The sequence below is a fragment of the Gossypium arboreum genome, chromosome 5 (genome assembly GCF_025698485.1).
Source record: "Gossypium arboreum isolate Shixiya-1 chromosome 5, ASM2569848v2, whole genome shotgun sequence".
Classification (NCBI taxonomy): Eukaryota; Viridiplantae; Streptophyta; class Magnoliopsida; order Malvales; family Malvaceae; genus Gossypium; species Gossypium arboreum.
This window is the reverse complement of record NC_069074.1, coordinates 14554993-14580832: the sequence shown is the minus strand read 5'-3', so window position 1 is coordinate 14580832 and position 25840 is coordinate 14554993. Positions and strand designations below refer to the sequence as shown.

At 32.5% G+C, this 25840-nt stretch overlaps 2 protein-coding genes across 4 annotated transcripts; one reads left to right on the top strand and one right to left on the bottom strand.

The window, feature by feature from the left end:
- Nucleotides 1-19013: 19013 nt before the first annotated feature.
- On the top strand, nucleotides 19014-20119 carry LOC108452752 (putative ribonuclease H protein At1g65750). Its single transcript, XM_017750547.2, has one exon. It carries the CDS (start codon nucleotides 19309-19311, stop codon nucleotides 19915-19917), a length of 609 nt encoding a protein of 202 aa, XP_017606036.1. The 5' UTR covers nucleotides 19014-19308; the 3' UTR covers nucleotides 19918-20119.
- Nucleotides 20040-22594, bottom strand: LOC108451952 (protein MOTHER of FT and TFL1-like). 3 transcript variants are annotated; one of them, XM_053028085.1, is made up of 5 exons: nucleotides 22287-22593; nucleotides 22131-22192; nucleotides 21979-22019; nucleotides 21573-21821; nucleotides 20040-20230 (listed from the first exon to the last, which is right to left on the bottom strand). In XM_053028085.1, the coding sequence occupies exons 1-4, from the start codon at nucleotides 22485-22487 to the stop codon at nucleotides 21598-21600; spliced, it is 528 nt and encodes a 175-aa protein (XP_052884045.1). In that variant the 5' UTR covers nucleotides 22488-22593; the 3' UTR covers nucleotides 20040-20230; nucleotides 21573-21597. The 3 variants fall into 3 exon arrangements, with proteins under 3 accessions (XP_052884045.1, XP_052884046.1, XP_017605159.1); XM_053028086.1 differs by lacking the exon at nucleotides 20040-20230 and adding an exon at nucleotides 21141-21345 and having other exon boundaries at nucleotides 22287-22594; XM_017749670.2 differs by lacking the exon at nucleotides 20040-20230 and having other exon boundaries at nucleotides 21426-21821; nucleotides 22287-22584.
- Between the last annotated feature and the right edge of the window lie 3246 nt (nucleotides 22595-25840).

Genomic DNA, 25840 nt, shown 5'->3' with positions numbered 1-25840 from the left:
GCTAGGGTTTTCCAACATTTCAAGCTTGATAGTAAGTCAATTTTAACCCCGTTTTTAATGTTCTTCGTATTTTTGAGATCCTCATAGGATGCTCTTTCTATTTCTACCTATATCTCATGCTAGGGTTCATGTTTAGAAAATTAATCATGCATGAGATGTTTGTGTTTTGATTATTTATGAAGGAATATGAGAGTTTAAAGGATGGTAAACAACTTTTACTAAGTGATTTTTCATGGAAATGGCTTAAAACACTAAATTGTAAAAGTTGTGAAAATGGGTAGAAAATTATAGAATGAAGGAAAAATATGGGCTACTATAAGTGTGAATAACATTCGGCTAGGCTTGGGTGGCCAAGGAATTACATGCACTTCATTATACGAACCTTAGGACTAAATTATAAATATTGTGAAAGGTTAGGGGCAAAATGGAAATTTTTCCTGGGGTGAGTTTTAATCCTAAAATGAAAAATGTGATGTATTAATAGTCTAATTTTATTGATATAGACCCTGAGGAACCAATTCCGAAGGTCGACTGTGGAAAACGAAAGGTTTCGGAGTAACCAAGACACGAATCTGAAACGACTACCAGGTAAGTTCGTATAACCCGAAGTAAACTCTTAATATACTTAAAAAAATGCATGTTCTTGAATGTATGATAATTAGATATTCATTGCACGATAATCCATATGTTCTTGAATGTATGATAATTAGATATTCATTGCACGATAATCCATAAGACGTGCTAGTGTAAAAGAAAAGATGATAAATGTTCTGATTGAAATAAAAAAGGAAATTCGATGGTTAAATTATGGTTTACATGACTTGGGATCCTGCATGTGTTGCAGAGAAGGATTTAGCCCGGACGGGTAATCCACTGATCTCAATATAGAAAGGATCTAGCCCGGACGGGTGTTCCTTGAGTGATCGAGCCTCCCGAAGAATATGGGTGCAATAATGATTTAGCTCGGATGGGTAATCCAATTGAGGATTGAATTTAGCCTGGACTGGCAATTCAGATCCAAGCTTATGAGAGCAATTGTCGTTAAAAAAGATTTAGCCTGGACTGGTAATCCCGATATTGCTCTATGAGTTATTATTACGGGGGATTTAACCTGGACTGGTAATCCCGCCATAAGATGTAAGATTCACGGGAGTGCGTACTTGAGATGACCACTTATATGACTTGACGGTAATTGGGCTATCCATCGAGATTTTAGAGAAATTCAACGGGATTAACATGAGAAATAGAGATGGAAACATTAAATTGATAAGCTCATCTAAGACTAATGATATGATGCATTGTTATGAGACTAACTTGATGATTAAGTGCATGCGATAGGGAAACTATTTCATGCTTGTTGGAATCACTGCCTAATATGGTTGTATGCTAATTAACCGGTAAGTTTACTTTCTAGTTATCCGGACTTACTAAGCATATAAATGCTTACCCCTCTTCTCTTTTCCTTGTCTTACAGAGCTCGTGGACTCGTGAAGATTGGAAGAAAGTTGAAGAATCAACACACTATCGACTTGTTCCACTTTGGTATCTAAATACTTTTATTTTGTTTAATGGCATGTTTAGGGTTTTTGGTTATTTTGTTAAATGTCATTGGGGTAGCCAATGTAAGGGCTTGAATGATATACCTATTCATTTTGTATATGGCCATAGGATATGGCTCATTTTGATGAAGGTTGTAAACCTACTAAATGTGCATGTTATGCTTGAATGTTTCATGAGATGGTTAATGTGATATACTATGGATGGATGTAACACCCCTCGCCCGTATCTCTTACTTGAACAGGGTTTGAGGTGTTGCCCGACTTAAACTCAGTCAATCACATAAAAACCCTGCCGAAAAATTTCAATCTATTTAAAACTTTTCTTTTCACATGCAATCTGTCCCATATATGGGCTTACAAGTCCCAAAACATCACTAGCCAACATAAGCCAATTTACATAGCCAAAACACTTTATCAATACAAGCCACCACCTTTGGCTAACTTATAGTATCACATACTCAACATTTAAAACCCTATACATGCCATAGACTCGAAATACTAGGATTTACTTACACCAATAGCGTGAGCTCGACAGTGTGATAATATCTCCGGCGAACTCCAACCCGAGCAAGTAACTGGAGCCAACAATCTATAAAACAGAGAAATGTAACGACGGAGTAAGCTTTCATAAGCTTAGTAAGTTTTAAGCAATGCAAACAAATAAACGCAATTATACTTCGATTATTCAATTTCTCAAGAGGCCATATTTTAGGTATATTGCCATATGGCCGAATACACATAAACACATAATGCACGTTCAGCATTCTTATCACACTTAATCTGAATTCGTATAACATAATTAAATCAAATACTTTCACATACTTCCACACCTTGACCCGGTGTATCATGATCATAGATATAGTTATAACATTTATTCACGTATGTATCACATTACACACTTATGATTCACTGCAGATCAAACTCACATATGAGTACATAATGCATACCTGGCCCACTTAACATACTGAATGTATTCATTTGCCAACCTAACACGAGGTACCTTAGTCATAGGCTTTTCTCAAATCACCGGCATTTCGCCTGCTAGGCTCGAGGCCCGATATCATTTCACCGGCATTATAGCCTGCTAGGCTCGAAGGCCCGAATAGTATCTCACCGGCATTATAGTTTGCTAAGCTCAAAGGCCCGAATAATCAAATCAACAAGTTCCATATAACATATTCATATCAATTAAGTACTAACATCATTCGAACGTATATAATTATACATCTCAAACACTTTTCTTTCATCTCATTTTCACAATTAGCATTTGATAGCTTATGCATAACATTTCACTCACATTCATTTCAACTTATTATTCGATTATAAAAGCACATTGCTTATTTACCAACATGTTATACTTGCCATTAGGCCATATAAGCATGATACAATACACTATCATTTCATCTTTAACATTCGGCTAAACCCTTATCTTACAAGGAACACTGAATTCACATAACATATTATCTCACCGGCATTACGCCTGCTAGGCACGAAGGCCCGAATACACATCACCAGCACGAAGCCTACTAGGCACGGAGGCCCGAATACACATCACCGGCACGAAGCCTGCTAGGCACGAAGGCCCGAATACACGTCACTAGCACGAAGCCTGCTAGGCACAAAAGCCCGAATATAATACCAGCACTAGGCCTGCGGGATTTATCCTAGATATAATACCAGCACGAAGCCTGCGGGTTTTAACCCGGATATATATTACCGGCAAGAAGCCTGCGGAATTTAACCCGGATATTTTACCAGCATATAGCCTACGGGTCTTTAAGCCCGAATACACATAAAATATCATGCATATTTAATCATATATTAACACATCTCATTCAACATATCACATTCGTAGTCATTTGCAACATTCGGATATAAGCTCCATATGAACACTATCGTTTACATTTCGGTTCAAAAGTCATACATAAATATCACATATCCATTTCACCATTCAAACTTAACCCATAGTGACCATTCGACTATAAGTCATATACATAAATTATTTATCGCACAACTTAATTCAAGTAGAACCAAAAGGTCACAATTCATCTAATATATACATATTGCTCACTGATTCGCACACAACCTTTCAAATTAGCAAGTATAAGATGGTTCCGCACATAGCCCATCCTTATCGATAATTTACGATGGTTTTACCCTTACTCACATATATGTCATAGCCATTTTTACCTATGCTTCGCATTTCACATTCATGATTCAATTCCAATCGATTTAACATGCATAAGTACATATCGCATACCTTAATAATTTACTTTACGGAACAAATCCACATATCGTATTAGCCCATAGTCTTATAGCACCAGACTTTTAATAGTTTACCTCATCGAAGTTCACATTTAATCACTTTAGTGCCAAGCCATATTTGGCTACCACAAAGGACTAATAATAATAATTTTATACACATCATGGTTTCCTTTAGGTATTTAATAATCACAACTCGTGATATCTCCACTAGCACATATACGGCATAGTTTATTCATTGTAACACTCATTTAGTGCATCAAATTTCCAAATCCAATTCAACTTAAGCATAATAGCCATAATCGACTACGACCTTAAATCATTACATATTCGCACATTAACTAAATAAAATTTACATTCCCTTTTCCATATTAATTTAACTCTTGGGCATGTAAAAAGGAATCAAGCTTAAACACTTAAGAACTTACCTTGAATGTTGCCAAACGATTACAACGGCTATTCGATTACTTTCTCTTTTCCCTTATCCGAATTTGCCCCTCTATGCTCTTGAGCTTAAATTCAACAATTTTAAACTTAGTCATTATTCGACTATTCAAGCATCACTTTCAGAATATATAATATATATATTCGACTTTCACACATACAGATCATAGTAAGCTTATAAGAAATCAATAAGCAACTCATTAACAAATTTTTGTTAATGTTTACCACATAATCATAATTTCACAGCAAGCTGTCTTCCTGAGCAGCAGTCACTAAATCATTTATAACTTGAGCTACGAAACTCAAAATCAATTACCGTTAATTTTTCCTGAAAATAGACTCATATATCTTTTATCCATAAAATTTTCAGAATTTTTGGTTTGGCCAATCAATACCATATTTTTCTTAAAATTTCCCTTCTTTCACTGTTTGACTAATCTGACAACTCTTCACTACAAATCAAATTTCTCATTGTACAGAATTCAAAATATGTTCTAGTTTATTGCATTTGAAACTAGACTCATTAAGAAGTCTAAGCATGTAAACTTCATCTTATAACCATTTTTTTACAATTTATAATGATTTTGTAAAGACAGAACAGAGGATCTAGAAGTCATTTTGACTCTCTCCCACATCACTTCAAATATATCATTATCAGAAATTCTTTTGCTTACACGGTTTCTTTTATAAGAAACTAGACTCATTTAATTACATAATTTATTCAGCTTCTAACTTATTTCCCTCAATTTATGGTGATTTTCCAAAATCACATTACAGCTGCTGTCTCAAGCAGATTTATTACAATATACTAATTCACAACTCTTTACATTCATATTATTAACCAAATATAGTTATGCAACCAAAACACAAATCATAAATACCTTGTACTATGCATATCAAGATAATTAGGTTACTTAACACCTAACTCACATAGCCAAAGTACATATAACCTTAATGTCCAAATATTAATACCACCCAAAATTCTTATGACTTAACCCTTAACCCCATTTTGCCGAATATTCATTCAATATTTAGTTCACATACACATACATAAACGATTTGAAAATTTCCTTTAACCAAACATACATTCGGCAATGGCCACAACGACTTAACAAGTCTTAGAAACATTCTTTAACATTTTAACTTCATCTTATTACCCCCAAAGACCGAATGTACATATATATAAAATAATAATAATAATAATAATAATAATAATAATAATAATGCCGAATGCCATCAACTAATAAAGCCACACACACAACTTATATACAAAATTCATCCTTACATAGCCTATAGCTCATTCGGCCATTCATCACTCAAACCTAACAAAGCTTCATATCAAACTCCTATGACCGAGCACACATATACTTACATTCCAATACTCATAACATTCAAAATCACATTCTAAATAAAAGAATCATGAACAATGCCGAATCCTTAGGTGTTCAATCATCTAATTTACCTCAATTCAACACATTGAAACAACATTTGTTCAAGACATCAAGCATTTTTATTTTCGGCTATTACATATATGAGCATTAAAAATTCATATTTTTAGCAAGATCAATTTCTTTCCTCAACACATTCTTCATCAAAACTTAAAGGAAATAATCAAATTCCTTCTTTGATAACCATAGCCGAATGCTCCATCCATCCATCAAAATTTAAAATTTAGCATGGGCTAAGTAAGAACCATGATGATTAACCTAAAACAAGCTAAAATTTCACAACTTTAACACAATATACTAACCTTCTTAAGCCTTCAAATGACCGAAAGTCTTCCCCCTTTCTTTCTTCAATATTTTCTTTCCCAATTTTGGCAGTCAAGAAGAAAGGTGAACATCTATTTTTTTTTTGTCATCTTTTATTGTTTTACTAATTAATTTATTTCAAAAATAAAGCCATCACTTATTATAATACTAAAATAAAACATATATTATACATCAACCATCATTTATGGCAGGCCACTAAACAAAATTGGTCCATTTGACATGCAAATCCCTCATGTCATCATTTCATGCATTATTTGGTACTTTAAAATTTCCCTATCACACTTTCAAGTTTTATCACATGAGTCCTATTTTATAAATTTCACATACAAATGACTAGATTAAAGCATGAAACTTTCACACATGCATTTACACATATTATAAACACAGAATTTAATAGTTAATTATTTTTATGACTCGGTTTTATGGTCCCGAAACCGCTTTCCGACTAGGGTCAAATTAGGGCTGTCACAATGGATATGTGTAATGTAGTCGAATCACTTGGAGATGGTTAGGTCATAATTGGCAATGAGTTATAAAACAAGCCAAGTATAAAATATGACTATCGGAGTGGTAATGCTTAATACAAAAAGGATAACCTAGCATGTATTAAACCAATGAGATGAGGTTAACATGCAAAAGACTATGCCAATATAGGTTATGGACATATTTAGGCCATGTTAAATACCATTGAAGTTTATAAATGTGTATGGATGCTGAGGGTGACCCTTGGCTTGGAAAATAACCTCCAAAAAAGTCTACACGGGTAGACACACGGGCATGTGTCTAGGCCGTGTGTGACACACGATCAACCCTTTGGGCGTGTCGCTCAGTCGTGTGTCCCCTGCACCTATAATTTTTAAGTTAGTTTGCATGGTTGTAAACACACAGGCAGAGACAAGGCCGTGTGTCTCAACCGTGTGGAGGACGCGGCCTAGTACAAGGGCGTGTGCCTTGGCCGTGTGCCTCTAGATGGATGATGACGTCATAAACAGAATGTCCAGGTTTTTGGACACGGGTGATGACACGGGTGTGTCTAGGCCGTGTGAGGGACACGGGCTAGGGACACGAGCGTGTACTAGGCCATGTGAAAACCCCTGTAGGCTTAAAATGAAAAATAAATTCTAACAATTCTACACGGGTAAGGGACACGAGTGTGTCTCCAAGCACACGGGCGTGTGAGGCATAACCCTAGGAATTTTATTAAAATTTTCTATAGTCTCCAATTTAGTCCCGGACCGCTAATAATGTATGATTTGGGCCCCGTAGGTCCATAATAGGGACAATATAATTTTTTTAATTGATTTTAATTTGGAAACGAAATTTTATAACCCATTTTTCCAGAATGATTTTGTTTGCGAGCAGTAATGCCTCATACCAAATTCTGATCTCGGGTACAGGTAAGGGGTGTTTCAGCTTCGAAGTCGAAGCAACAAGCAATGGATGTGCCCAAACTAAAAGTGTTTAAAGGGGCAAAGGTGAATCAAGTCAGTGCTATTAGGAAGTCAAAACGAAGGTGTTACGAGAATGGGTGGGTGTAATACCCCTACCCGTATTCATTGCCGGAATAAGGTACGAGGCATTACCGGAGTTTACGAATTAATTTTTTTTTTTTTCAATTCAACATATTTTCATGATAGATTCATGCATTTATATAAGATAACGTCATCACATATCTATAACCAGGTTTGTTAACCATACTAATGGCTAACTTTACATTCATTTCACGTTAACATTTACTTTGTTAGCTTATACATGCCATTGATTTCCAAAATAAAGTTTCTTTATATACCGAAATCTCGAGGTTGACGATGTGATGTGTCTCGACCAAATCCGACCTCCGAGCTCTTAACACTACAAAACAGGGAAAAAGGAAACGGGGTAAGCACTTTATGCTTAGTAAGCTCATGTAACAAGAATTATACTTACCTAATATTTTCAATACAATATAATAAACATTCATATATCCATTCAATGCATTATTACCCTAACATGCACAAACTCAACATTCAAGTTAGTACAATAATTTTCATGTATCAATAATATATATATATACCATGATTGATGTACTCATCAATACCATGATTTTCATTCCCTTATTATTTTTCATATTTATCCCGTTGAATTTATCGGAATTTCGATGGATTTTCAGAGGTACACTTTTAGTGTACAATTCCGGGTCTGTCAATTCATATTCATGTGCGCACATTTCCATTTCAAAGAGCACACTCATGAACCTCAACCTTGCGGCGGGATTACCGGTCGAGCTAAATCTCGCAATATAAACTCATAGAGTATTGTCGGGATTACCAGTCGAGGCTAAATCCCAAGCGACAATTACTCTAATGAGCTTGGATCTGAATTACCAGTCGAGCTAAATTCAGACCTAATTTGGATTACCCGTCCGGCTAAATCCATTTTACACATATTCTTGGAGGGCTATATCAGGATAGGATCACCCGTCCGGGCTTGATCCTTTTTACCGTCAATTCCTTTTCAGAGATCCATCGAATTTTCCTTTCATTCAAACGGGATTTCTTCCCATTTTATCAAATATATCAATGTTTTATTAATTTTCATACAATGAACATTCAAATCATATTCACATCAATAACATACAATCTCAAGCAATTTATGAATATAATTCAAGTTACATGAACTTACCTTGATACTTGTTTGTAAACAGTAAAAATCTATTAATCCCGAACTTTTTCCTTTCCTCGATCTAGCTTCGTATTTGAATCTTCTGGATCTAAATAAATAAATTTAATTATCAATTTAATACATTTCATGTTCATATGCAACATTCTCTATAATTCAACTATTATTTATAGTTCATTCAAAGCTATGTACTTGAGTCATAGTCACTAAATCATTTATAACTTGAGATACGGAACTCCAAATTAAGATCCGTTAATTTTCCCTGAAACTAGACTCATATATATTTTTACCATAAAATTTTCAGAATTTTTGGTTTAGCCAATCAGTACAGTTTATTCTTCAAAGTCACCCCTGTTCTGTTGTCTAACAGTTCTAACCCTTCTTTACTAAAAATAAATTATCTCTTTATACAGAATTCAAATGATATTCTTGTTTGTTTCTATTAAAAATAGACTCATTTATAATTCTAGACATATAAATTTAAGTCCCTAATTATTTTTATTCAATTTTTTATAATTTTTCAAAGTCAGAACAGGGGAACCCAAATTCATTCTGACCTTGTCTCACAAAATTCATTATATCTCAAAATTTACAAATCCATTGCTTACAATATTTCTTCTATGAGAAACTAGACTCAATTAGCTTTAATTCCATATTTTGTTCATCTTCTAATTCGATTCCTACAATTTTTGTTGATTTTTCAAAGTTAGTCTACTGCTGCTGTACAAACTGTTTTAGTGCAAGCTGTTTATTACCATTTTTCCCCTAAACTTTTAATAAATGATAATTTCGTCCCTACTCAATTAGCCTCTCAATTGAGCTGATTTTTCTCAATTAACATTTTATTCTATCACCTTAAACTAGTTTACAACCTTTAGGAATCATAATTTCAGCAATAGGCTTTAATTCCAAATATTTTCACAATTAGGTCCCAAATATCAATTTCCATTGAAATTGCCTAATAAAATCATCTCATAAACAAATTAAAGCTTTAATTTTATTTTATTTCATCATAAACTTACAGCACTCAACCACGGTGACTTTAAATGTCATCCATGAAATCAAAAACTAATGAATTTAATAGTAGGATCTAGTTGTAAAAGTCTTAGAAACACAAAAATTACAAGAAAAAGGCAAGGATTAACTCACTTGGTGCAAAAATTATGAAATACCAGCTTAGAGAACCCTCCTATGGCGTTTTTAGCTGCTGGAATTGAAGAGAAATGAAGAGAAATCTAGATATTTCCTATTTAGTCCTAGTTTTATTTAGTTAATTTTGCAATATTCCAATTTTACCCTTAATTTATCAATTTTTCTGCTGATTTCATACCCTTGCCGTCCAGCCCAAATAACTTTTGGGTCTAATTCCCTTTTATATCCTTTCTCATTAGACTAATAAGCTATTTAATCACTCTAGCAACTTTTACACCTATTACAATTCAGTCCTTTTCATTTAATTGACTACCCAAACATTAAAATTTCCTAACGAAATTTTACTACCACATTAATAACATTTCATAAATATTTATAAAATTATTTTTGACTCGGTTTTACGAGATAGAGGTCCCGATACCTTATTTTACCCAATTTCTTCAATAATTTCTTTTTCTAACTAATCAGTAAATTGATAAAATTTTCCTATCAATATTTTCATACGATTTTCCTATCATATAAATTTTCAAGAAAAAATATTGAAATAAATTTCTCTTTAAATCGGATTTATGGTTACGAAACCACTGTTCCGATAACATTGAATTTACGCCATTACAGTGGGGGAGAATGTCACGGGCCAAAGTGCAAAGCTCGTGACCACGACACAAGGTGTGCCCCATGGAGGTCTATCGATAAGATGGGGAACATTTAGCCCAGGCGAACTGGCCTAATTCTAAGAACTGTTGGAGAAGCCTATTAGATTGAAGCCTTGTTGGCCCGATAAGGACGATATGGCAACTTAGGCTATTTTGATAACTAATCTTAGAAGATTGATAGGAATCATATCTTATAAATATTAGATTAGATTTGATATGGTATATCTTGTAAATCCCTAAAATCAAAAGATATGGTTAATCGCTCAACTATAAATAGAAAGCCTCCCCCTCACTTGTAAATCATCCATTATTTTACTATTCTTAAGAGTAATAGAATATTGATAGCATTTACTCAAACACCTTGTGTGCGTTCTTTTTTGTGGCTTTTTGTTGTTCTTTTGTTGCTTCTTTTAGCATAGTTTGGTTCCGCTATACAAATTGGTGCCTTAGAGGTATTCTAAAGGAATCCTCACTTGAGTACAGGCTGACTTAGGTGAGTTTGGACGAACAGATAGCCTAAGGCCACACGGACCGCGAGACGAAAGATCTAGCCCTGTGACATAAGTGCGTTTAAGCACATTATCTGTAACATCCCCACATTAAAAAAAAAGAAAAAAAAAAGAGAAGGAGAATATTTATGGTAGAAGTCCTTGAATAAGTGATTTATAAATAAATAGTAGTATAAGAAATTGTGATCGTTTTTAGAGAAAATTGTCAGACATGAAAACACAGAGGATTATTAGTAGAAGTACGTGGTTAAGTTAAAAATTCGATATCGAGTTCAAGGATGAAATTGAATAAGTTAAAAAAGTATAGCGAGTAAAGTGTAATTATCCTATTTTATTTTGTTGAAAATGACTTAATGACAGTTTTTCCATTTCTTAAAAAAAAATTCAAAAGTTTCATGGCTTTAAATGATATTTTCATTAAATAATTATTATTTAACATTTTATTTAAAATAATAGTAATTTTATTAAATATTATAATATATATATATATATATATATATATATATATATATATATATAAAGAGAGAAAGATAAGATATTTCTCATCTTTCTCACGAAAGTTTGGGGAAAAAATAAAGAAAACCCTTTTATCATTTTCCTTCAATTTTAAGTTTAAGGTATGGTTTTTCTTCAATTGTTTTATAGATTTTGAATCTTAAAGCTTGCTTTATGTATATATACTAATAGTTCTTTTTATCAAGTATTTTGGAAGTTGTCATTAAAAGACATTGATGGAAGCTTAGAAAACTAAAGTGAAATAAATATATTTTTGGATAGAAAATTATTAGAAGATGAGTTCTAGCTTGTTAGAAATGTGAAAAAGAAACAAAAATGGATGAAAAGTTTATTTGATATATTTGGCCATGTTAAAAGGGAAGTAAAGAACATTGGTCACTTTGTGTAATATTGGTGCTAAATGATAGCTTGTGCAACAATGAGTACTCTGGTGAAGATAAAATTGAAAACAAATAATTGAGTCGAAAGATGTGAATTTCATACTAGAAAATTAAGTTTTCAATATGAATAATAATGCATATTTAAGTTTGTTTTATTAGTTTTAGTTTTAGAATGGATAAATGGTGTTGTTTCATATTGAATTGCTCCTATTGTAGCTAAAAACGAAGTGAACATCTTGAAGGAGAAAGATGAAGAAATGGAGTAAGGCGATTAAAACTTTGGTTTGTCTTAATATCTTATTTTTATTACATAAAGCTTTAGAATATTTAATTTAATATGGCTAGTTATTTTTATAAGTTTTGGATGAGCTTGAATAATTTAATTAATATTTATAAAATTATATTTCGAGATGAATACTATGTTTTTCATAAGACTAAATTAGCGAATTCATGGTTATGATTCGGATTTGAGTATCACAATTTTAGATGATTGAGCAAGAAAATATTTAATATGTTTCAAATTGGAAGCCTATTTTACATTAGGCGATATGTGATTTGAATATGAAACAGAATTGAAATGAGAATTATATGAAAATAGAATTGAAATGGATCGTGAAATTTGGTTTTTACCCCGTTTCACTGAGTTAGACTAAATCAGATATAGTTGGCATGCCATAAAGTCTTTATGTCAGAGAATTTAGATCTCCCCAATTCCCAAAGGGTTGTGGGCAGTCCCAATTCCCAAAGGGTCGTGGACTACTCTGATAGCCATCGTTGCCGAACAACTCGGGGTGGCAGATTTATGTATCTGGTTATGAGTCTAAACTTTAGTATGGGGTCTAAATTGAAAGAAAATTAAAAACAAAACTTGAATTTATTTGAATGTAACACCCCTAACCCGTATCCGCTGCCAGAACAGGGTTTCGGAGCATTACTACCATTTACAGATCACTAAAAAAAATTTAAATACTTACGATTCAATGCATCATATAAATAAATATATTACCATTCAATCAACAGTTTGACAGTTGTATAAGCATCAAACAGCAACATTGTTAGTATACTTGCACATATCTCATATAAATTCAACACCGATATATCTATTTTCTCGACATATCGCACTTGAGTTTAATAATAGTCTCAATTACATAATTTCCTTGTATCAACATATCAAAGATAATCATATATGTACATGTCATGAAACATATCATGCTCTTACCGTTTCTTCATAAGCATATATCATTCATTTCATTATATCAATATTTCATGCTCCATCATTTTCATATATTTTATGTATATTTATTCGGTAATAGCTTATATCAAACTTAACATAAATTATATTTCATGTACTTATACTTATTTCGTTTATCTATCTTCATAATTATTTCATATAACCATTCGTCATCGATACATATTACACGAATATCAATTGTTCAACAGATGCTAGGCGTCTCCGTCCACGGTCTTATTTATCTTTGACATGATGCCATAGTGTCTTTCAACTATGGTCTTACTCATTTTCGTCATGTTGCCATGGTATCTTTCAACCATGGTCTTGTTCATTTCATATCACATTGCCATGGTATCTTTCAACCATGGTCTTACACATTTCATATCGAGTTGCCATGGTATCTTTCAACCATGGTCTTACACATTTTATATCGAGTTGCCATGGTATCTTTCAACCATGGTCTTACACTCAAAGTTGCCATGGTATCTTTCAACCATGGTCTTACACATTTCATATCGAGAGCACACTCCGCTGAACCTCATCCTTGCGGCGGGATTACCGGTCGAGCTAAATCCTCGCAATATAAACTCATAGAGTATTGTCGGGATTACGGTCGAGCTAAATCCCTGCAACGACAATTACTCTAATGAGATTGGATCTGAATTACCAGTCAAAGCTAAATTCAGACCCTAATTCGGATTACCCGTCCGGCTAAATCCATTTTACACGTATTCTTCGGAGGGCTATATCAGATAGGATCACCCGTCCGGCTAGATCCTTTTACCGTCAATTCCTTTTCGAGATCCATCGAATTTTCCTTTCATTCAACCGGATTTCTTCCCATTTTATCAAATATATCAATGTTTTATAAATTTTCATACAATGAACATTCAAATCATATTCACATCAATAACATACAATCTCAAGCATTTCGAATATAATTCAAGTTACGAACTTACCTCATTGATTGCTCGTGTTTATTATTTCATTATTCGATATATTTTCTTTTCCATGATCAAGTCTCGTATTTGTGTCGTCCGGATCTTTATAAATAAATTTGATCATCATTTTCATTCATTTCATATTCTAATACATTTAATTAATGCTCTAGGCAAAATTACCATTTTGCCCCTAAACTTTAATTAATGACGATTTCATCCTTAGGGACGGAAAGTAAAATTCTTGCAATTTAATCCTTATTTCCAACTATTATTCTCATATATATTGATAACAGTCCATGAATTCTATAAAATATCAAAATTTTCCATAATTTCAACACTTTTCAATTTAATCCCTAAAACATGTTTTCCCGATCTTGAACTAAATTGATAATTTCGTTAAATTTTTGTAATTTAAATAATAAAATAATCTATTTCATGCAATTTAGTCATTTCGACATTTTACAAAATTGCCCATAAAATTTTACTTTTATTCAATTTAGTCCCGAGCCTAAAACATGCAAATTAGCCATGCTAGATGAATATTCATACATATTTTCCTCTTCCTCCTCTCCATTCCACATCCTTAATTTATATAACATACAACAAGTAACATTATCAATAATTTCACTATTTACTTATATGTACATTCAAAACTGTCCATTTGCATCATAGTCACTAAATTATTTATATATTAAGATACAGAACTCGAAATTAAGATCCGTTAATTTTTCATAAAACTAGACTCACATGTATTCTTATCATAAAATTTTCAGAATTTTTGGTTCAGCCAATTAGTACAGTTTATTCATTAAAGTCACCCCTGTTCTGCTGTCTGACAGTTCTGACCCTTCTTCACTAAAAATTAGTTATCTCCTTTTACAGAATTCAAATGATGTTCTAGTTTGTTTCTAATAAAACTAGACTCATTCAGGATTCTATAAATATAAATTTAAGCCTCTAATTATTTTTCTTCATTTTTTTATTATTTTTCAAAGTCTGAACAAGGGAACCCGAATTCATTCTGACCTTGTCTCACAAAATTCATTATATATAAAAATTTACAAATTCATTGCTTACACTGTTTCTTCTTGAGAAACTAGACTCATTAAGATTTAATTCCATATTTTTTTGATCTTCTAATTCAATTTATAAAATTTATGGTGATTTTTCAAAGTTAGACTACTGCTGCTGTCCATAACTGTTTTAGTGCAAGATATTAATTACCATGTTATAACACCCTTATTTTCTTTTTCTACACCATTTCTCATCACTTTCTCTTATTTTCTCTTCACTAACATATCAAGAACATAGGACCTTATGTAATAAAACTCTACTATAACATTATTTCCATGATTTATCAACAATAACAAACTTAAAAACGTATTGAAATCTTGATGTACTTACCTTATTCTCTTGATACCAATCTTTAACTTGATTTTCTCTCTCCTCCAGCTTCTATTTCTTGAATCCAACTTGATATTCTAACACCCCATGTTCTCCTTAACATTTTCTCTCTTGGTAGCTATGGAAATTCATTTGATTTTTGGGTGAAAATAGTGAATTTTTGGTAAAGGACCAAATTGTAAAGAAAGTAAAACTTTCTTTCTTCCTCTCTTTCTCTCACGTTAGTTTGCATGGAAAGGAAAGATGATGAAAATTCTTCATCTTTCTTTCCTTATATACTAAATAAATAATAATAAAATAATATTAAATATCTCATAAAATATTAATAAAATAATATTTATCTAATTAATTAATTTAAAATATCATTAACATAATCATTACATTCTAGAATTCTCTCTCTTACTAATTGACCATTTTGCCCTTCATGATCTTTTAGAATTCCATCCTTGAGTCATCATTTAATTTGGTAAAATTGCAATTTAGTCCCTCATAGTTCTTCACTTATTCAATTTGGTCCCAATTCATCCATTTTCCTTAGTTTCTAGATCATTCTACCCTTAAAATATTTACACTATTGGTCCTTAAACTTTTTCATATTTACACTTTAACCCTTTAAGTCTTGAGTATTTACTCTTAGGCAACAAAACTTTTCTAACTTTTACAATTTAGTCCTTTCCTGAATCAAGATATCATAATTTACTTCCCAATGTTGCCATAACTCAAAACTTCCCTTTTTATCACTTTATTTCCTTATTTTATTATATCAAGGATAATATATTACTGTAAAGATTTTCAGGGTATTACATTGAATTTCCATATTGTGCAAATTAAATTAATTACACGATTTTGAATTTAATTAAAAAACCTACTTTTTATTCGATTTGTCAATATCAAAATATTAAAGTTTATTAATATTAGAATTTTTTTACTGTGATATTATTAATGATATTTTTAATCATGTTTTAGTTTATTTCTATCAATTAATTGTGTCCAATACTTATGTAATGATTTATATGATATAAGCACCATTGAGCATAAAAATTAATCAGCGTACGGTTTGTCTATTTTTTCGTGCGCAGGTAGTTAGATTCGTTAGATCGTTCCAACAGCATCCGAAGAACCGAAGTTCAGCTCAAATAATGTTGGTGAAGAGTTTACTTTATAGTTAATGTAAATGGCATGTCCCTAGGCTTTTTATATATATATATATATATATATATATAATATCATGTCGTAAACTGAATTTAAATATTTTCATTATATTTTCTTAGCTAGTATTTTATAACTAATATTTTGATAAAATAATAAGCATATAAATTTAGTTTATTGATATGTTTTTGAGAAATCATTGTCTTGAGAATTGATTTGGGAGATAATTTGAATGTAGATATTTTGTGAAAATTTAAACTATTTTGCATGGAGTTTTACATAAAATAGGTAAAAATGCTGCCAAAATTTTTATAAAATAATTTTACCAGTATGTTTCCTTTTCAAAATATAAATGAAAAAGTGAGTTGCTTCGGTAACAAAATGTGGCATTTTATATTCGGATCCAACAACTAAGTCGGGTATAATGTGTCACACTATCCTCTTATTTATGAGTTAGAGAGAAATTATGACCAATTTTAAGTATTGTATTAAAAAAAATAAATAACGAATAAAAAAACTATAAAAAAAATAAAGAATGAAGTTGTTGAAGTGATCTCTTGTCTCCAAACTCTTCTATTGCCTCCACATCTTCATGTTAGGTTCAACTATCTTCTAGAAACTTTTCAATTATCATATGGAAGTCCATTCATCCAAATAATTCACTATTTTAAATATAATTTTATATTGATTTTTAGATTAAAATATATCATAGCATGTTTATATTCTTTATAAATTTGAAATTTTATTCATATAATTTTATTTGTGTGATATTTTGAAATTAAAAAAGAAAAATCATTTAATAACAATGTAACTAAAAAACTATGTTGTAATGAATTTAAATTTAACAAAATAATCTTATAGGGTATTTGGAGATTTGAGAACTAGAATTTGGATTTTAAAATTTAAAATTTATGATTTATGAATTCATTATTTTCAAATTGAATAAATCTAAAATTATTGTTTGAATAATTCAAATTTAGATTTAAGTCTCAACTAATTCCAAGTTTTCAAAACATTTTAAATTTAATTATTTAGGATAATTTTTAATATTGGTGTTAAACGGGCTGGGCTAACTTGTTGACTTGGAGTAAGCTAAAGTATCGATTTGGAGGAAGACATTAGATTGATTGACTCGAAAATCATGCAGAGCCAATGTTGAGTTATTAGATCCATTCGGTTCTATTAAATAAATTATTAAAAATTTTAGAAATAAAATATTCAAAAATAAAAAATTTGTTCAACCACTCGGTCAATTGGCCTGTACCGATTTTCGAGTCAATCAATCTAATGTCTTCCTCCAAATCGATACTTTGGCTTACTCCAAGTCTAACAGGTTAGCCCAGCCCGTTTCGAACACCAATGTTAAAAAATTATCCTAAATAATTAAATTTAAAAATGTTTTAAAAACTTGGAATTAGTTGAGACTTAAATCTAAATTTGAATTATTCAAACAATAATTTTAGATTTATTCAATTTGAAAATAATGAATTCATAAATCATAAATTTTAAATTTTAAAATCCAAATTCTAATTCTCAAATCTACCTTAACGAAACTTGGACTTGAAATTTGAAATCTAAAAGGTAAAAAGATTAAATCCTATAAATAAAAATATAAAAATTAAATTCCAGATTTAGGAAAAGTACAAAACTTATAACATGTTTTAACAACAAAAAATAAACATTAACAAATGTTTCCAAAATTTTAAAATAAAATAAAAATTAAATTAAAAAGTTATTTATAAAATTTTATATAATGTTTTAAACTTTATTTTATAATTTTATAATGATTTTTAAACTTCAACCATGTTTTTCCACACTTGCATTTATATAATATTATTTTACTTTTGATCGCGTTAGTTTTATTATTGAAAATTATTATTGCTCAAGTTTCAGTGTGAAATAAAAACTCCCTGCATGTTGACATAACATTTGTCTTCCTGGGGAATTGCTGTGCATTGAAGATAAATTATTCCTTATGATTAGCATTTTGTGGTATCCTCTTTGTGCAACTCTGATGGCTGCTTACAAGGCCTGGGATCTGCTCGTACGAAAATATTATTATAAAATACGAGGACTGAAAACTGCCTGCAGTACTCTCCCAAGGATAAAATTAGATCAAAAGCAGCAAATAAATTCATTCCAAACAAAGTCAAACTAAATTAAGTAAACCCCTTCCACACCGTTCTTCCAACTTCAACTGCAATTCAATTGGAAAGTGCCCCCTTAAGTGTTGGTTAATGTTGTACAAATATAGTTAAAAAGGATGAGAATGGTTAATTTTACAGTTATACTTTGATGGTAGCGATTATGTTAAAGTAACCATTGAAGCACGCAGGGGTTTCCTTAAGAATCCATTTAAGAGAAGAAGATACTTGACAGTTTTTGAAGATATCCCTCTGCCCCATTTCAATCATTTGAATATTTCTTGCCCTAAAATAAGCAATGTTCCTTTCTTTATCACCACTTCAACTTTTGTTTATCCAATGCCCAAGTAAAGGAGATAAAACTTGTATGAGCCTAACCCCTCTGGTTTTCCTTCACCTTTCAAGTCAAACCTTTTTGTCTTCTTCTACATTCTTAACCATTTCTCGTTGTTAAAACACTGAATTACTATTTCCTTTTAGTTTTGATGTTTCATATGCTTCAGCAAGGACAAAGGAAATATTATTAGGAAAATGATGTTGGCCCTCGGCAATATTTTTAGGTGCCAAAGACTGATACAAAACCCGGTGCGGTTTTTGGTTAGGAACTGTCACAAAGAATCTATTCCGGTGTCATGGGGAACACCGAAAATCGGATGGACTAAGTTGAACTTCGATGGATCTTGTAAAGGTAGAAAAGGAAACGGTAGCATTGGAGGGGTCATCAGGAACCACAAGGCTGAATTTTTACTTGGATATGCTGAATCCATAGGGAGAACCACTAGCACGATCGCGGAACTATCTGCATTACGAAGAGGGCTCGAGTTGGTATTGGAAAATGGTTGGACCGATGTATGGCTCGAAGGTGATGACAAGACATTGATTGATATCATTGTCTGCAGGAGGCAGGTCAAGTGTGCCGAACTACAAAGACATGTTGGACACATAAACTTGATCATACCGGAGCTTAACAATTGTATTGTGACTCATATCTATAGGGAAGGCAATAGAGCTGCTGATAAGTTGGCTCAAATCGGACATCAGCTAGAGAAACCTCGAATTTGGTGGCACGATCCTCCGAACGAAGTCGGACGTATTGTGGATGAAGACGCCGAGGGTAAGATCATTCTTCGCAGACGATAAAGCAGATTTTATGTATACGACATATTGTTCATTTTAACTATTTGTTGATTCCTCTGCATGTCTACCATTTTATTTGTTCTTTCTTGTTGTCAAGTATGCTTAATCACGGCATATTTATCCCCTTCTTTTCACAATTAACTTCCACTGTATATGTAACCAAAATCAGGTATTAACATCCAAGTAATACATTATTCTTGCAAAATATAGGCTTTCCCTCCTTTGTGCAAGAATGAAAAAGGAATGTTATAAATAGACAACTATGAACTCAAGTTTCACCTTTTAACCTACAAATCAAGTGGTCCCTACCTGGAGCCTGCAGTTGTAACAATAAAAAAAACCAGTTAATGAATTGATGGTTGGCTGTTGGAGTTAAATGTAGTACAAGATTGATGGTTCCAGTACAGGGAATCAGTACTACAGCCTAAAGGAATTCCCTCAAATACAATCAACTTCATTTGGTTCCCCAGAAAATTTGGGGGAATTAAAATATAAAAAATGTTCTGCTAACATGTATTTACCAGTTTGACAAGTAAAGTGGCAGTACAAATCAAATTCAAAGATGCATGTACTGCAACTCGTAGATGAGCTTGTTCTGCAACACATTTTTATATGTGTGTGTGGTTTGATCGGATAGTAGAAGAAGCATGGATCCAATGTATAGAAGTGAAGCAAGTATTTGGAGATCCCCGGATGGAAGAAACATCATTGAGTGCAGCGTTGATGAAATTTCTCAATTTCTGAGATGAATTCGTCAGCGCTGCTCTCAATCATGTTTTTTTCCTTTCGAGAACAAATGCAATCAAAAGGTCAGACTCCACAGAATCATAAATGTTCCAGGTTTTTGTCTCTCTTCGTTGATTACCCTTTCCATCTTTTTTTTTTTTTTTACTCTCCAATATTTGGAAACTAATACCTCTGGAACAATTGAAAAGTAAATTAGTTTTCCCTTCTCAGGATGTAGATTGGTAACTCAATGACAATAGTTCATTCAAATGATATAATTCATCACATTTGACTAATTGAATCAGCAATCTCTAATCACCTATATTTGACTACTAGTGTGATGATTTGATGACTGCCCCCAATACCAATAATTCGTTTTTATCATTTGCCCGGGTTGAGTTGGAAGGATTGATTGTCCAGTAAGAGCTGTTAAAGGCCATGAAATTACTACTGTAATAGCAAGCGTGGAGGATTTGTAATTAAAAATTCTGGAAATTTAGGTAAGGTTTTGCTAATTCCTGCCCTGCTACATTGTGAATTGTTGGTATCAGTTGAATGAAAGAGGAACTTCCCTTGTTACCATGCTTGATCACCCTTTTTTTCTTTCTAGTTGAAAATTGAAACTAGGTAACCATTTCTATACTAAAACTGGGACTTCCATTTTCAAATTAATGGGAAAATATTTCTCCAGTTTCTGTAATCCATCTGTGCATTAAGTAAAACCGTCAGTTTACTTGTGACTACAGCTCACAAGATTCTGCCTATCAATGTAAAAGACAAGTCAATTCAAGCAACACAAAATTCACTATATTATGATTCTCACTTACAATCAAATTCAAACAATGGCTGAAAATTACATGCACACACATACACACAACAAACATCCATCAATTCTGTACCCTTACAAAAAAAAAATGTATTACAGAACCTACCAAATAATGCACTGTAAGCTATGAGCTAACGTTTCTTAGCTGCTGGTTCCTTTTGAGAATTGAAATACACTGCAGCAACCGGAAGCCCCAGCCTGTTTTGAGCAGCGAATCGGCGAGTACTGAAGTTGGCACGAGCATCCGCCACTTGAATCCTTCCTTCCATTGCTCCTTCCTGCTTAAAGAGTGCCAATATATAACGGTGAATCCCTGTGGGAGGCTGGGGTCCCATGTAAGCCACCAACTCTCTTCCTGTATTACATGAAGATTTAGATATAGTTTTTTACTCGAATTGTGAATTACATCAAATTTATATCAGACATTTTTTGTTGGAATGAATTTGAATCTCTTTGTTCTCATAATGATAAAGATGTAACATGTAAGAAATAGATTAATGGCAAAGCTATACCTTTGGTAGCATCTTGTCCCTCTGGAATATCTACAACAATCCTGCAACACAAACAATTAAGTTTTACCAAATATTAGGTCGGAAAAAACTAAAAATCTCCCGTTACTACACATGCAGTAGCAGAGATAAGCATGAAATGGAATTATAAATACCAATGGAGCCACTCCCTCAATCTTGGTTCACTTGGACTTGGGGCATCTGGATCAACCATAACCTACATATTATTGCAACAGTGAGTACTACATATTGAATCACTGATAAAGTTACGCGAAATAAAATTATAGAAAAACTTGGAAAGAATCGCATACGAGAGTGTATAAATTGGAAGAGAAGGGATGGCCGAGAATTTGGACATGAGGTTTATCAGCAGCAGCAGATGGCTTGATGTCACAGCCATTGGTGACCTGCTTGGTGCCATACCGTACAGTGAACTCCGATGCCGGAGTGAACATGTCGAGCACATCTCCGATCACTCTGCCGACAACCAGTGGTTCAACGGACCGGGCCATTGTGTGTTGGACTAGACCTGCGTGTGTTTTGTCTTTGAATGGATTAGTCAAATATTATAGTTTCAGGTTGTAAAGTCTAAATAGGTTTTGGGGGTTAATGGTACAAGTAACGGAGTGGCGCTGGGTTTCGTCAATGAATGACACGTCGAGGAAACAACTTTGGCGAAGTTGCACGTTGCGTTGTCCACGAGTGAAAGTGCCAAGCGGACACGTGTTGGTAATTTGGGCATAAGTCGGTTACTTACCGTCGGCCTAATTCTTCAATTGTCTGAAATATCCTCGATGTCCTTTGTTTTTGCTGTTGTTTATATCTAAAGTTGTTTGAAAGGGTGAGATAGACATTCCACCATTACCCTACCCTTAAAGCTTTATGTTGAAAACTATGAACAAAAGCTTGGAATCGGGTGTGAAAATAGCAGCAACAGTTACAATCAAACTGCTGAGATCCCACTCAAGGAAAGTGGGGGGATTCATGTTGATTGACAGTTTTTCTATAAATATGCTGAAGCTCCTTGATAGCAACTAAGATCAACATCATCAACAAAATATTTTAATGCCAAAACACACAATTAGGTGGCATAATCAGATGCCATTATTGGTTTTAGTCAATTGGATAATTGAGAAAAGTTTGTATAGATCATTATTAGTGTCCATCAATTTGGATGTTTCCAGTTCTCATTATTGCCTTTTTTTTTTTTTTTTTGTCTATTATAAACTAATCTATGTGCTGCTTGGTCACGGTTCATGCAGTGATCCATTTTCAGTTTGTTATCCAAATCCAGCAAGGTGCAATCTCCACCTATAACACTCGCAAGAATCTATGGCTTATCTTTCGGCTGTTTTAGACTTGAGCCGAGCTGTGATGGTTTGATTGAGGAATTTCTCATTCGGGCTGTTGGGTCTCATACAAAAAAGACAGAAAAATGAGAAGAAAGAATCTATAAATAACTAACGGGGCAGATGTATTTGCCCCAACCGTAGTGGGCTCAACAGGCTGAGCCCATTTATATTGACAAGATACTGGACTTATGTTCAGCACCCAAAGAATAGTGTTGATATTTGATTTGTTCACTGCTACCACTAAAGAATTTTGTTTTCTTTTCAAATTACTAGTTTAACCGTTAAATTTATTTACCGAATAATCAAAATAAATTTTAAATATTTTTAAATGTAAAGTCAATAAAACCAAAATGAATTATTATATAATTGAATAATATCAACAAATGTTACTTTTTCTTCTTAGTGTCAATTTTTCCATGTAACTCAATAAATATATTTTATTGAAATGAAAGTACAAGAGAAGATCAAGACAGAGTTTTAGTGAGAGAGCTTTGTATTCAGGGTTTTGAATTTATTCATTTTGTACTCTTTGAATATTTTCCCATTAGTGAAGTCTCCTTTGCCCATTTCGGGTTGATTCCAACAAATAGAGATGCCCTCATAATAATTCTACAGTTACATCCTATTTACGTATATCACAAAACTCTATTTATTTAGATTTAATGACAAAACAAATTATCAATATGTTATTCATCTATCAAGCAATATTGCTTGAATTACATTAAATGTCGTAACTAAGGCTATCATATGCATTGATCTCATATATGCAAATAAAACTTGATAAAGAAATGTTTTATATGTACCTCTTGGTTCATCAATAAAAAAAGTACGATTTTTCTTTGAATATTTAACTCTTTTAATTATAATTCTAAATATCACCTCATGTTCAAAGTACATCATAATCTAAAAAGCAATTTGTAATAATTATTCATCCATTAATTGTCAATAATTGGCACTTTCATCTTTCATAAATCAATATGTAAAGAAAATGAATCATCATAATCATGCATCGTTTCGTCCCGTACTTACAAAAAATATATAGTTACAAATAATTAATAATAGAGTAAACTACACCATTAGTCACTAAACTATTTAAACTATGGGTAAGTTTACGTTTTGGTCATTGAACTATTCAAAAGTTTTTATTTAAATCACTAGATTGTTAAAATCAATGTTATATGGCTTTTTATGTTTACTCTGCCTACACCAATCGAAAACACTCTTTCTCCTTACCTTCTTCAGTTAAGTTTTTTTTCATGAAATAGCTTTAGATGTCATGAATGTACGAATCAAAATTTAAACAATTTTTTCTTCGATCATCAACACTGATCGTCAGGTCAATTTGGATCTAAGGTATGTTTTCCCATTCATTGATAGGTACTGATCCACCGTATCATCGCTTGAACTTATTAGAGGAACCTTTTTTAAAAAAACTTAACAATTCAGTGACTTAAATAAAAATACTTTAAATAGTTCAGTAATTTAAAGAAATAATAATAATAATTCAATATCTTTTTAATCGGATGCTAGAGGATTTTAGACAAAATATATATATTTTTTATTTTATTGGAATTACTTCATACTACAAAATTAAAGAAATCAACCGATCAAATAGCTGAGCGACAACAACATATAAAACTTGATGTAGTAACAAAGTTCAATTCAGAAATTCAAAGGCATAATATTGTTGATAGGTAAATGGGAGGGTTTTCGCAAAAGATCAACAAATATCGTTTGCCCAAGTAATCGCGATCTACCTAGCTGCCTTAGCTGGTTACACCAATTAGCACATTCTTTGTCTTAATTATGACCACAATTAATCATTTGATGCGGAGAAAAAAGAAGAGGTCATTTTCCAATGTCACAATCCCTGCCCTGCAGCAAGCAAGACTAGATCCACCCATACAGCGTAAACAATTACCGATTGTTCTTTGTATCATCAAAGTAAGGAGATGTAATGGCCAAGTGTACCATTGGGTGATAATAGAAGCCAGTTCAAACGTCTTCTAGTCGTCACAAATATGAAACATCCCAAGATTTTTCTTTGACTCCCAACCTGACATTTTTGGATCATCACTTAATTATCTGACGATGGGTGTTCATGTCTTAATCATCCCGCCGAAAGTTTAGCTTGGTTCAACCCTTGGATGCTCCCTATTGGTTCCTTTCTGTCTCACCAAGAAAGTACAGATAGTGAAACCAGTAAAAGGAAAATACCAGTTCTATTTATATGTCAAAAGTACCAGGTTAATTTTTTAATCACTCTTTTGAGCAAATTCAAAAATTTTGAATGAGATTACTTTTCGTTAATTGGTACACAAATTATAACAATTCAACGACATATGGCAGAGTTTTCAACAAATAATTACGGCCATAGAGGCCGAGACTGTTCACACAAGGAAAGCGAAATTAAGGCTCTATTAATTTACTTTGAATACGTACGTAAAAGAGAAAGCAGTGGAATCTTAATTAAGCTTTATATTAGCGTCAATGATCTAAAGCTTGAAGCAATT

Excerpts from the sequence above, each read along its gene's own strand:
- LOC108451952 (XM_053028086.1), bottom strand. The coding sequence starts at position 22,487 with ATGGCCCGGTCCGTTGAACCACTGGTTGTCGGCAGAGTGATCGGAGAT. Across the intron at positions 22,193-22,286 it reads CTTCCAATTTATACACTCTC|GTTATGGTTGATCCAGATGC; the intron begins GTATGCGATTCT and ends AATAATATGTAG. Across the intron at positions 21,822-21,978 it reads GGGACAAGATGCTACCAAAG|GAAGAGAGTTGGTGGCTTAC; the intron begins GTATAGCTTTGC and ends CATGTAATACAG.
- LOC108452752 (XM_017750547.2), top strand. The coding sequence starts at position 19,309 with ATGATGTTGGCCCTCGGCAATATTTTTAGGTGCCAAAGACTGATACAA.